This window comes from Hemibagrus wyckioides, linkage group LG14 (assembly GCF_019097595.1).
Source record: "Hemibagrus wyckioides isolate EC202008001 linkage group LG14, SWU_Hwy_1.0, whole genome shotgun sequence".
NCBI lineage: Eukaryota > Metazoa > Chordata > Actinopteri > Siluriformes > Bagridae > Hemibagrus > Hemibagrus wyckioides.
In genome coordinates this window covers 19,500,011-19,513,493 of record NC_080723.1, presented here as the reverse complement: position 1 = coordinate 19,513,493, position 13,483 = coordinate 19,500,011, and the positions used below count along the sequence as shown (strand labels likewise).

General features: G+C 39.2%; 1 protein-coding gene and 1 long non-coding RNA gene across 6 annotated transcripts in view; one reads left to right on the top strand and one right to left on the bottom strand.

Moving 5' to 3' along the window:
- The first annotated feature begins 185 nt into the window (after nt 1–185).
- LOC131364284 (cilia- and flagella-associated protein 69-like) overlaps nt 186–13,483 on the top strand; it is a 14,237-nt gene continuing 939 nt past the window's right edge. The window contains exons 1-21 of one of the 3 annotated variants that reach the window (XM_058407381.1): nt 186–549; nt 2,457–2,513; nt 3,638–3,679; nt 4,094–4,173; nt 4,268–4,344; nt 5,319–5,417; nt 6,016–6,168; nt 6,290–6,467; nt 7,406–7,529; nt 7,619–7,667; nt 7,749–7,870; nt 7,957–8,191; nt 9,095–9,265; nt 9,703–9,818; nt 9,919–10,037; nt 10,218–10,299; nt 10,392–10,584; nt 11,884–12,021; nt 12,097–12,173; nt 12,634–12,831; nt 12,918–13,004. In XM_058407381.1, the coding sequence (XP_058263364.1) occupies nt 424–549; nt 2,457–2,513; nt 3,638–3,679; nt 4,094–4,173; nt 4,268–4,344; nt 5,319–5,417; nt 6,016–6,168; nt 6,290–6,467; nt 7,406–7,529; nt 7,619–7,667; nt 7,749–7,870; nt 7,957–8,191; nt 9,095–9,265; nt 9,703–9,818; nt 9,919–10,037; nt 10,218–10,299; nt 10,392–10,584; nt 11,884–12,021; nt 12,097–12,173; nt 12,634–12,831; nt 12,918–13,004 (2,523 nt within the window). In that variant the 5' untranslated portion in view covers nt 186–423. Of the gene's footprint in view, nt 550–2,456; nt 2,514–3,637; nt 3,704–4,063; nt 4,174–4,267; nt 4,345–5,318; nt 5,418–6,015; nt 6,169–6,289; nt 6,468–7,405; nt 7,530–7,618; nt 7,668–7,748; nt 7,871–7,956; nt 8,192–9,094; nt 9,266–9,702; nt 9,819–9,918; nt 10,038–10,217; nt 10,300–10,391; nt 10,585–11,883; nt 12,022–12,096; nt 12,174–12,633; nt 12,832–12,917; nt 13,005–13,483 lie in introns of all 3 variants that reach the window. The other 2 variants (XM_058407380.1, XM_058407379.1) reach the window with 2 other exon arrangements.
- The window catches only part of LOC131364285 (uncharacterized), a 5,163-nt gene continuing 772 nt past the window's right edge, over nt 9,093–13,483 (bottom strand). For 2 of the 3 annotated variants that reach the window (XR_009206446.1, XR_009206445.1), the window contains exons 2-5: nt 12,632–13,483; nt 11,906–12,017; nt 9,973–10,525; nt 9,260–9,793 (exon numbers count right to left, since the gene is read on the bottom strand). The exon at nt 12,632–13,483 is cut by the window's right edge. This is a non-coding gene — a long non-coding RNA (uncharacterized LOC131364285). Of the gene's footprint in view, nt 9,234–9,259; nt 9,794–9,972; nt 10,526–11,905; nt 12,018–12,631 lie in introns of those variants that run through there. The other variant, XR_009206444.1, reaches the window with a different exon arrangement.

Here is a 13,483-nt window from a genome sequence, read left to right as displayed (position 1 = left end):
GCCTGCTGATTAATAACGTTTGATAAACGGGTGTTGAGACTAAATTAATAAGGTAAAAAAAGGGGGGGCAAATGAATTGTTAATATCGATGATGTAAAACAAAAGCGATAACGCGGAGGAACGTGGATTAGAGGCGGAGCAACTTTGACCTCTCTTGCGCGCCGTAGGTGAGAGTTGTTGCTATGGTGACGGTTGCGCGTGCAGTGTATAAGGGCCGGGTTTCTATAAACACTATTTTCTTGTCACCTGCAGCTCTGTGAGCGCGTGAAGGGGAAGAAAAGCTATATTTTTTATATTGAAATAAATAAATTAAAGGAAAGAAAATGCCCTGACTTGTTGAGTTATCGACCCCTGGTGATTTACTTAATGTCATGAATGTGGTTGATTGAGGACAGTGGGTCAGGAGCAGCTTGTTGATGCGGGATGAGTTCCAGTGAGGTGCGGAGGAAAACCCCTCAGAGATCCACAGGCTCCAGGTCTCAGGGAAAAACTCCTAAAGTCCCGGTGATTAAAAAGGATCTCACCGAAAACAGACCGGATTTAACCGAGGTGAGGAAAACACACGCTCTTTATTCACACTGGGGTGGGAAAGAAAGCAGTCGGTGGTTTAGAGGGTCAGTGTTAATGAGGAGAGACAGCAGGGCTGGGAGATATGATCAGGCCATATCCACATCACGGTCCAGTCCGACACGATACTCCTTACTGATACAGATCTCTCTCCATTAAAATAATCTTTTAATTCTGACTAAACCTGGGTGGAAAAAAGTGGAGGAAAAAAGTAGTATTATTATTGTTGTTGTTGTTTTTATTATTATTGTTGTTTTTTATTATTATTATTATTATTATTATTATTATTATTATTATTATTATTATTATTATTATTATGTAAAGTTGCTTTGAGACAATGCTCTTTGTTAAAAGCGGTATACAAATAAAGTAAAATTGAATTGAATATTATTATTATTATTATTATTATTATTATTATTATTATTATTATTATTTGTGTTGTTTTGTTATTATTATTATTATTATTATTGTTGTTGTTTTTATTATTATTATTATTGTTATTATTATTATTATTATTATTATTATTATTATTATTATTATGTAAAGCTGCTTGAGACAATGCTCTTTGTTAAAAGCGGTATACAAATAAAATTGAATTGAATTGAATTGAATTGAATTGAATTGAATTGAATTGAATATTATTATTATTATTATTATTATTATTATTATTATTATTATTTGTGTTGTTGTTGTTTTGTTGTTGTTAATATTATTGTTGTTGTTTTTGTTATTATTATTATTATTATTGGTGTTGTTATTTTGTTGTTGTTAATATTATTATTATTATTGTTGTTGTTTTCGTTATTATAATTGTCATTATTGTCATTATTGTTGTTGTTTTCGTTATTATTATTATTATTATCAACAGTGGTTTTATTATTAGTATTATTATTGTTGTTGTTGTTATTATTATTATTGTTATTATTATTATTAGTAGTAGTATTGTTGTTGTTCTTGTTATTATTGTTGTTGTTTTTTGTTGTTGCTATTATTATTGTTGTTGTTGTTAGTAGTAGTATTAGTATTATTGTTGTTATTATTGTTATTGTTGTTGTTATTATTAGTATTATTATTGTTGTTGTTATTGTTGTTTTTATTATTATTAGTAGTAGTAGTATTGTTGTTATTGTTTTGTTATTATTATTGTTTTGTTGTAGCTGTTGTTGTAATTATTTAAATCACTTTCTTAATAATTAAACAAAATGTAAACACACTTGTCAGAGAAGGATACTACAAAATTTGTTATTTTTTCAAGATATCTCAAAATATCGCAGGCTGTTTTTTTGTTTTTATTTATTTATTTATTTATTTATTTATTTATTTATTTATTTATTTATTTATTTATTTATTTATTCATTTGCTTATTTGTTTTTTATTTGTTTGTTTGTTTATTTGGACATTTTTACTATTAAATAATCAAAAAAATCCAACTATCCAAATATAAGCACTTCCATTCCATTTTCTGGAATAAGTATTGACCTAGTGACAGCTATAAACATTTTTTTTGAAGATTTTCAGCTTCTGAATGCAGGAAATAGAAATTGGAGAAAAACAGTTTTAAAATACAGTGTATTTCTATGGTTTAAAGGATTCTTCTTGCCAGTGTGGTCAATAAGGCTTGTAATAGAAATCCACATCTGTGTCTCATAAAAACACACAAACTGACGTTTATATAGAGTGTATAAATCTGAAGTGGGCGGGGCTTAAAGTCTCCTTCAGAGTTTCAATAATGCGGTGAAAAAGGTGAACAAAAAAACCCTTTTTTTCTGTCGATACATTTACCTAAAAGAAAAGTATGCAGATGCATATGATGCAAAAAATAAAATAAATAAAAAATCTGTAAAATAAGATAAAAAATAAAAAATAAAAAACATCCTGTTGATTTTCAGGCTACGAGGCATCCTGACCTTCCCCGTGTCCTAAACCTGCTTCAGGATCCTGTATCAGTAAGTCAAATAACTAATCACGAGTTTGCTGTCTTATATCACCACTTCTATCACTGATTACGTTATTCATTTCACAGGTGCACAAAATCACTTACACAGTCACACCTACAGAGTCAGATGCAAATGTATTGGCACCCTTTAATTAGGCGAATGAAATAAATCACATCTGCACTGAGAGATATTCTGAGCTTTATCTTTTGATTAAATGAAGATAATGAAGTTGGGATGGTTCACATCTGGGAAATTTTCTGTTCCACATGTTTCTATTTTGTCCCTAATTGTGCTTGATGTTGTTTTCCTGACTAGTGCTTACATATTTATTTATTTATTTATTTACTTACTTACTTACTTATTTATTTACTTATTCATTCATTCATTCATTCATTCATTCATTCATTCATTCATTCATTCATTTGTTTGTTTGTTTGTTTGTTTATTTTAACTCATGAATCATGAATAATGGGCAAAATTTCCACTTCCGAATTTTCCCCAAACATATTCCCAAAGTACAATATGTAGCTTTTACATATTGATGTAATGTTCCTGTTCCTACAGTAAATGAAGTTTACTACGTTTATTTTGTATAACAAAGCATGAACCTGGTGCTGTTTACCTGTTTGCTTTCTTTTGTTAACCCTTAATTATCATTTTTTTCCAATGTGGAAATCAAATAGATTTGGATCCCCAAACACTCATTAGAGTTTATTAGATTAATATATGTGTTTATTTTTAGAGATAGGTGTAATGGTGCTGAGCCTCACAGCTCAAGCATTCCCAGTCAAAGCTCATGTTATTTCCTGTATGGAGTTCTCTCTGGAGTTCTCTCTGTTCTTTTCCTCCAGGTTGTAAAATTTCCTCCCGTCCCCTAATAACAGACCTGTAGGGAGCTGGAGACATTAAGGAATAGACTGCACATGAACATTCTTTTTATGGGTGCCAATAATTTTGTTATTACCCAAATGATTTTGGTTATACAGAAGATATCTAGTCTCTCTAACCGATTTCATGTGGAAAAATGGACTGTTTCTGTGTAATATTTTCCTCATTAGTTAAACCTGCCTTTTTGGATGGGGTGCCAATAATTTTGCAACTGACAGCAAATATTGTTTTTCTTTGTTTTTCAGTGCTCCCTGAAAGAACGGCACATCTCTGCCTTAAAGCGAGTGGTGAAGAGATGCCAGAATGGCTATGTATCCTCACTGAGTTATAAATTATGAATATTACTAGCATTATTAAATATATAAAGACATCCCCAAGTGGCTCATAAATCTTCTCCGAACGTTGCCGGACCTTTTCTCAGGCTTTTGCTTACTCTGATGCTATCTGCTATCTGTAAAACACTTTGAGCACCCTAGAGGGAACTCAAGCTACCTCATCACAGATCCTCCTGAGCCCAATTACAGCATGTTCACCTTTCTCAGCCTCTGGCCTAAATGCATAATAAGAGATTTTCCCTTGCTTCGTCTTTCATCCTTAAACGTCCAGTCTAATTCGGTCTCTCTATACTATCTACACAAGCTCCATATTTTCCTTAATCCGTGCGACTCAAGTTTCTCAGAGATCTCTCGGATGTCTTTCAGATTCTAAACATCTGCGCGGGAAAATCCGAAGAACACCCCGAATATGCTTCCGTGCTGCGTGACCTCATACACGTATGCAGGTCAGTTAAATGACCATCTTAATTCATGTCAATGTTTATCTTTAATACTAATCACATGGGTAGAACTGGTAATTGATGCTGCTTTCTCTTGAAGGCTTCCCTTCCTAAAGGAGAAGATGTCTGATGAGATGAACTATGCCGGAGTCGTGACAGACTCGCTCTCTCAGATGGGTACGTGAATGTCCTGCCACAGGGAGCCGACAGTATTCCGGTGCTTAGTGGAAAAATTGACTGTACTGGTAGATACACTATTTTGGCAAAAGTTTTGGGACACCCTTCCAAATCACTGAATTCAGGGGTTGGACTTGAACCTTTAGTTCCAGTGAAAGGAACTCTTAATGCTTCATTATTAAGTAGAACACCTTTGGGAGCCATTCCAAAACTGGGACGTCTGCCTTTACATGAATATGGAGTTGTCCCACACTTTGCGGCTATAAAAGCTTCAACTCTTCTGGGAAGGCTTTCCACAAGGTTTAGGTTTATGTGTTTATGGGAATTTTTGACCGTTCCACTAGAAGTGCATTCGTGAGGTCAGGCACTGATGTTGGACGAGAAGACCTGACTCACAGTCTCCGCTGTAATTCATCCCAAAGGTGTTCTATCAGGTTGAGGTCAGGACTCTGTGAAGTTCCTCCACACCAAACTCACTCATCCATGTCTTTATGGACCTTGCTTTGTGCACTGGTGTACAGTCGTGTTGGAACAGGAAGGGGTCATCCCCAAACTGTTCCCACAAAGTTGGGAGCATGAAATTGTCCAAAATGTCTTGGTATGACGCTGAAGCATTAAGAGTTCCTTTCAATGGAACTAAGGGGCCGAGCCCAACCCCTGAATTCAATGATTTAGAGGGGTGTTCCAAAACTTTTGGCAATATAGTGTATAACAAACACCACACCACCAACAAGCTATTCCCACAATATTCTGGCTTTTTATTTACTGTTTTTCTCACTAACCCATCAGAATTAATTGTGAATTAGGCTCTGCCCCTAAAATACCATTTGTTCTGTTCAGCCGGAATCTTTGATATCGAAGTGCTGGTCAGTGGAAAAGATAATCAGCCTGCAGTTATCATGGGGTCTTCTAATAGAGTCTGGTTTTGTGTTATTTTAATCCAGGCTTGTTTTGATGTTTTTGGTGTTACGCAGGTTATCTGATGCGGGTGTCAAATGTTGCAGTCCAAGAGCAAATCTGTGCCTCCATCATATCACTCTACAGCCCTGACAAAGCAAAGCACTATGGGAATGGTGAGTCTGTGCAACACAAAGTCATGATTTTATTCTCAAAACGGCTTTTCACACTTCACGGCTTTCACTGCCACGTATATCTCCCTCGCTACGGCTCACACTATGACATTCGGTGTTTTGCCGAAACACAAGCTGGTTTTTTTTTTTTTTTTTTTAAGTGTAGCCATATGTCCTGGTTTTCATGTGATATGAGGCTTAGTTTCTGATTCTGGTGCTAAGTATCTAGCTATAACACTGCATCATTTCACACTGTATACGTTCTGCACCGCAATGTAAAGTTAACCCTGCTGCTAACTCTGTTTCAGAGCAGGTATAAAGGCCTAGGCAAAATTCTAAATTACACGTGGTGCAAGGTTTAGAACAATGATAAACCTGGGTTAAGGGCATTAATGTAAAAGCACAGCACGGACTAACGAGTATAAATGCATGTATGTGACACTGTAGGACGAATAATTAGGAAAAAAACATTTCACTACCATACGTAGGTGACAAATGAACAAACTTCAGGCCACACCCACTTTTTGGTTTAAAGTCGCATAAAGATGTTTGGATCCCTAAACAGAAACAGGTAGCGACATTCTGTCATTTTGTGAGTCAGGTGTGTGTACCACGAGCCTGGCGTACAGACGTGAGCTGGTCGAGCGCAGCGGTCTGGCGGAGACTCTGCTCATGTCACTGGCCCTCCTGGAGAAGCAGCTGTCGGTCAAACTGCACGTCCTACAGGCATTACAGATCCTCTCCAGGTCTTCTGGTATCTAGTTCCACATTTTATTCTGCAGTTTACTATCATGCAGTTACTTTGTGTGTGTGTGTGTGAGAGAGAGAAAGAGAGGGAGAGAGAGAGATTATCCATCATTCTTATTTTTTCATAGCAGTGAACTGTAGCTTGATCCTGAGAGCAGATGGAGCCCAGAAAATCTGCTTCCACATGAACGAGCCGGATCCGTCCGGACAGATGCTGTTCCGCTCCACGGAGATCCTCTGGAACCTTCTGGACAACGGCTCCACAGAGGAAGTCACCAAGCAGCTCAGCACCACGGACTGCATCATGTACGTCTGGTTTTGCTTCTCCATGCGTCCTGTGTTGGGATATGTTGTAGAGGACTAGGAAAATTCATCATGTGTTTCTGTAAAATGTCCTGCTCCACAGACGGAATCAAATCTATACTGTACATTTAATTTTCGTGCTTTTTTATTGTTGCCAGATTTTTAAAAAGCTAGAATTTTTCTTCTGGTTTGAGATAACAAGCAAAAAAAGAAAACATTTTTCAGTTTAGGAAAATGTATTCAGCACTATATAGTAGAAAATCTTGTCACAGGTTTGTTTTCCAGGCTGACACGCTTTAATGAAATAATACTTCTTTTCAATCTATTTCTGTTTAGATCTTAGAAGAAAAAGGGTACTAAGCTGTACATGTCATGATACATGTGTCTTATCTGTTTTGTGTTGTAATTATACACTATATTGCCAAAAGTATTGGGACACCCCTTTAAATCATTGCGTTCAGGCGTTGTTTTCAGCGGTTGGGCTCGGCCCCTTAGTTTCAGTGAAAGGAACTCTTAATGCTTCAGCTTCATACCAAGACATTTTGGACAATTTCATGCTTTGTGGGAACAGTTTGGGGATGACCCCTTCCTGTTCCAACATGACTGCACACCAGTGCACAAAGCAAGGTCCATAAAGACATGGATGAGTGAGTTTGGTGTGGAGGAACTGATAGATACTGACCACTCCAGACCGGGAACACACCACAAGAGCTACAGTTTTGAAGATGCTCAGATCCAGTGGTCTAGCCATCACAATTTTGTCCTTCGGCAAACTCCTTACACTTGCCCATTTTTCCTGCACAGCTAGAGTAGAGTCGAGTGTACGTGGAGTGTTTAAGATGATGTAGAGAATGTTCCCACTTCAGTCTCGAAATAAGTGGATTGTTAAATATTGGATGACTCTGGAATGATCTCTTGACTGAATGTGTTTCAAACACCAGCGTCCTGAAAGAGGCTTTCTTGCATCATCTTCTCAATGGCTTCCGACATTACGACCGGCAGCTTCGCAACGACCTTCTGGTAATTACGACCGTGATTGCAGAAAATCCCAGTGCCACACTAATTGTAAGTACAATGGTTCGACTTCATGGCCTGCTTATTTCGTAATCATCCTCATTGTTTTATTATTTTAAACCACACTGGTCGTTTTGCAGGAAAGTGGGTTTGCTAAGCAGCTCATCCTTTTTGCGACTCTTCCCGAGTGTAAGTTTGGAGAAATATATGGTCTTAAATGATGAGATATTAATCGAAATTGTAAGCAGTTGGAGTTTTTGTGTCGTGCAGTGAGAAGCCATAACCCTCTGATCAGAAACTTCAAGATGACCTTCACTGATGAGGACTTTGAGATGAAGAAGCTGCTGCTGAACCTGATTGTTGTTCTGTGCAGAGATCTGGCAGCTGTACAGGTGAGGATTCAGCACTCCAGGTGTTTAAAGGAGCAAATCAGCTTCTGTAGTCCAGCAAATAGGTGTGATGTGTGTGTGTGTGTCAGCTGTTTAAAGAGAGTCGAGTGATGCTGGCGTTGATGCTGCTCGTTCGGCCCGGTTCCTCCGAGAGTAGACGCAGCGGGAAAGCCAGACGCAGTTGGACGAGCGTCCAGCAGGAGGAGCTTCAGCTGCAGGCTTTGGCCGCTCTGGCCACAGTGGCCCCGCTCCTGCAGGATGAGTACATGGCCTGTCAGGCTAACACCTGCCTGCTCGTGCTTCTGGACTGGTGCACACAGCAAGGTAGAGGACACACACTGAGAAAACTAAACAGCCAAAGCAGATAATATTGACAACTCGGTCAATATCAAACCCTGATCTGGGTTTTAATTTTGTTCTTATGTCGATAGTCCTTGAAATTCCTTAGGAGAATCATCTCAATGTCATTGTATTACATTGTCAGCACAATTTATGTTTGTTGGATGTGGCCTTGGACCGTTGAGGTTATTTCACTTTTTCCCAGAGGCCAAAAAATGAGAAAATGGTTGTGTCCATGTTCAGTATTCAGAATGTCTTTGTCATGCCTCACTCCGCAGTGGTGATTAATACGAAGCTCAAAAGAAAGTAGACGCTCAGAAATTGTAGTGTTTCAGAAGGATATCTGTTTTTAGGTAGCCTATTAGGGGCGACATATTCATAGAAAAGCTCCAAAAAAAAACATAAATGGGGTTAGTTTTTTTTCCACACAAATGTTTCTCTCTTCAAAGTAAATGTTGGTATCAAACCAATCAATTTCTGCTCTCTGAGATGCCCCAAGTGCTTGTTCAGAATCAGAATCATTTGTCCTGACACATTTTATACCAGACTCACAGCTAGAAAATAACTCATTTGTTTATACTGATTGAAAATGCCCCATAAGTCAATTCCTACTGTTCAAAAGGGATAAGAGAAAGACATTTATGACGTAGTGTAGGACAAACATCCAGAAACTACAACAACAAATGCAAAATTGTGCAAAAATATGAAAATAATTAGGAGTGGGTGATATGACAATATAATTATATCATATCACAATATCAATATCAGAAAATATCGTATTACAATATCAGAAATCTTCTATGATGCAAGAAAAGGCGGTTTAAAAAGAAATACTGCATCAGAACTGAGACATTGGTTGTAACTCTTGCTCTTTTTGCTCGGTACCAGGAACCGTCTCCTTCTTAGGCCATGGTCAGGGTTTCCATGGCAGCGGAGGTCGAGGTGGACGGAAGGCTCAAATGCGGTACTGCCTGCGTCTGCTCCGCTGCATGGCCTCGCTTAGCAACAGCCTCATCAACCAGGACCTCTGTGACCAGGGAGCAATCAGCCAGCTCATCGGTGATCATAGAGTTTATCTTATAGCTCACATCTTATTATCTCGTAAACAAATTCACTTTACGCAAGGGAACAACAACTAGCTACCTAAAAATTACCTACCATTAAGTTTACAAATCTGAACATTTTTCTACTTTCTATTTCATTCAAGCTGAAATTAAAATATTTTTTTTAATCCAAGATTTCCGTGAATTCACTTAACATCCATATACAGTACATGCCATCAATTGATAGGAAAGCAGCTCTGGATGTGTAGATCCAAAATGAAGGAACATCTTATGCTAGAAAATATGTTATTACATTATAGCTCATAGAACAGATACAAATCTTTTGACATAAAGAATTGATAGATTCTAGTTTGTGAGCTAGGACAGTTATAAGTGCACCTAGTTCATGGAGATCATACAGATATTCTCTATTCTATGTTTTACGGTGCTCAGGCTTACTGAGACGATTCCAGGAGAGGAACGAGGAAGAGGACGCAGTGTCTCTGGAGATCCAGACCGATGTGCTGGTCACTCTGTCCAGCCTCTGTGAAGGAGATGTGCACAGGAAGGTCAGACAGGTCATTGCAGCACTCTCATGTTTGAATATAAGCTGGATGGTAATCATAAGATACATGTGTGTGTGTGTGTGTGTGTGTGTGTTGTGAGCAGGATTTATTCGGAGCGGAGGGCATAGAGATGGCGGTTCGTTATCTGAATACCGACCCGGCTCAGTTGTACAGCGGCCTGGGACACAACAGACTTGTTCTCTCCGCTGTGGACTGTGTGTGGTGAGTTACTCCTCCGTACTGCAGATATCCTCTCTAAATAACGTGTTCTAATAAACGTAACGCACTTGGTGTAAGTTGTTATATGACTGGCAGTATGCAGAAATAATCAGATGAGGATCAGAAATATCGTAATAAAATTTATAGTAGAATTTGTCAATGATGATGCTGTATATCGTGCAGGTCCTGCATTGTCGGCTGTTACACCACAGAGGATTTGTTTCTGGAGAAGGAAGGAGCATTTCTCTTACTTGACTTCATCCAGGTAAGCAACATATAAATACAATAAGCTGAGATTTCCAGATTGATCAGTAGCAACGATGCATTCGCGGCTCTCGTCGTTCACTTTATTGACAGTCGAGCCCCAGGAGCATGCATAATGTAGCGCTGGCGACACTGCTGGAGCTGTGCGACAACCCCAAAACTCTAGCACACGTCGAGGCCTGGAGGGGCGACAAAGAACTCACTGCTCCGGCCCTGCTGCTGCAACTCTGGAGGAAAGAAGAGGCAGAGATCGGAGTCAAGAGAGACCAGCATGGCCGGATCGCTGGTATCGTACAGTACACCTTTTTTCAGCTGTATTTTTCCAGGAGCCCTCTGCTAGGTGGAAACAATTCATAAGCATTTCGCTCTCCTATGTTAAAAATGAAATGTTGTGTATATACAGTAGGGATGTAACCGAAGACAAAGGCATTATTCAGATTTAGTCGATTCAATTTCATTTATTTCTATGGCACTTTTAACTATGCCACAAACCAGATTTACAGAAATCCAGTGATATGATCTACTGATATTTATTGAAATGTGTCTACCATTGTTAAATTCACCCAAGACTTCATTTATCTCGAGGTACATTATAATGCCAAAAGTTTTGTGACACCCCTCCAAATCACTGAATTCTGGTATTGTTTTTCAGGGGTTCTGACCTCAACCTGATAGAACACCTTTGGGGTGAATTAGAGCGGAGACTGTGAGGCCAAAACTGAGACGTCTGCCTTTACATGCACATAAAGTTAATATGGAGTTGTCCCACCCTTTGCAGCTATAACAGCTTCAACTCTTCTGGAAAGGCTTTCCAGAAGGTTTAGGAGTCTGTTTATGGGAATTTTTGACCATTCCTCTAGGAGCACATTTGTGAGGTCAGGCACTGATGTTGGACGAGAAGGTCTGGCTCACAGTCTCTGCTCTAATTCATCCTAAAGGTGTTCTATCAGGTTGAGGTCAGGACTCTGTGAAGTTCCTCCACACCAAACTCACTCATCCAGGTCTTTATGGAGCTTGCTTTGTGCACTGGTGTGCAGTCATGTTGGAACAGGAAGGGGTCATCCCCAAAGCATGAAACTCTCCAAAATGTCTTGGTATGAAGCTGAAGCATTAAGAGTTCCTTTCACTGGAACTAAGGGGCTGAGCCCAACCCCTGAAAAACAACACCTGAACTTAATGATTTAGAGGGGTGTCCCAAAACTTTTGCCAATATAGAGTATAAAAACTTTGTATAGTCTATAAAACTAGTAACTATAAGGCTTTATACTTCAATGTGTATTTAACTAAATATTTAAAAATTGTATGTTTTCATTGTATCCAGTGTCACAAACCTGTCCTGCTTCAACACACAGCAGGTCTAAACACTCCTATTTATCTTCGGTTTCCAGTCCAAGACTCCTTTCTTGCCATACTTAGAGTCATACATAGAGTCAGCGAAACTCAGATTAGAAGGAGCCTCAAATGTTCACACTTTTGTTCTATCAGCTAAGCTCTATGTCTGTATGTTTTATACCCAGTTCAGAGCCTTGCTTTCTCATCAGTCCTCTCAGTGTCGATTCATCATTGTTGCTTCTTTAATCTGTAGATGAGAAGAAGCCTCTTCTCACCATGTATCAGGAACAGGAGCCTCTGGAGTCCATACCGGCAAACACACCAAGCCCTGCTGTTACAGACGTCTCTGAAAACCTGCGTGCCAAAATCTATGCTTTCTTCTGCAGACTAGGTGAGAGAGAGAGAGAGAGAGAGAGAGAGAGAGAGAGAGAGAACGAATGCTAATTAGAAATGATTGTATTTGCAGGCTTTGAAGATCTGCCAGGTCTGTCTGCTGAAGACTCCATCACTTTGAGCATAGTGAGCAGCTACCTAGACTTTAAGGTAAGACCATGTGTCTCAAACCTGTAAAGAACACTGGAAATATTATAAAACTCCAAATAACGTTTCATTTATTCTGAATCACACTAACCAGTTTCATCAGTCACTTTAATTCGGTAGATATTTTCAAAAACTAGATGTAGATGGTTTGCTTTCTTACTTTTGTACTGGAGCTACAGATTGAAGCTAATGTAGCTAACAAGTAAGGGAAGTGTATAGCCTCTAGTTTAGCATTGCTTAAATCATAATCTTGTGTCCAGCCATTGTTAGTTTCTCAGTTGGATTTTTGAGGTTTGTAACACAGTCTAACAAAAATATGGACATAAGTCATAGTGGAAACTTGAAGCTGTAGTTTCAGACTCAGGGGTCGTGGCCTTTAGATGTGCAGTTTGCATTAAACTGGAAGCTCTACCTCAAACCTCACACAACAAATAAAGTAGAAAACGTCTGCATTTGCGTACAGGTAGCCGAGGTGTGGAACGAAGTCACGGCTGAGCTGGAGCTGGAAGGTGTGAGACCGGTCACTCCGGACGCAGAGGCTATCGGCGCCATCGCCCGGACAAGTGAAGACAAAGTCAAACACGTCTCTTCATTGCAGCAGAGCGTTGTGGACCAGAAAGAGCAGGAAGACCTTCACCAGGAGAAACATGCATACGAAGAGGTGAAGAATGATTATTTACATTTATTCACATGTCCGTCACACTGACAGATCGGGACTGATTATTGTTGTTTGTTGTTGTCATGCAGATCAGCTTAAACCACAAGCAGCAAGAGCTTACAGCCAAATCCTGGGAGCATTATGTTGCTAAGACGTCCAACTACAAGATCTTGAAGGTGTGTGTAATTCAGGGTACTGACTGGGAAGTGACAGTGTACTGGCGTACTGGTGACCGAATTCATTACACTGTACATCAGAGGACAATAGCATACACAGGTGCATGAAATAATATATTTACCGAGCAGGCATAACATTATGACCACCTGCCTAATATTGTGTTGGTCCCCCATGGACTCCACTAGGTCCAGGAAGGTGTGCTGTGGTATCTGGCACCAAGATGTACAGGAATTAAAGGAAAATTTTGATAGATACTGACCACTGCAGACCGGGAACACCCCCACAAGAGCTGCAGTTTTGGAGATGCCCTGATCCAGTAGTCTGGCCGTCACAATTTGGCCCTTCGTCAAACTCGCTCAAATCCTTACGCTTGTCCATTTTTCCTGCTTCTAACATCAACTTTGAGGACAAAATGTTCACTTGCTGCCTAATATATCCCACCCACTAACAGGTGCCATGATGAGGAGATCATCAGTCT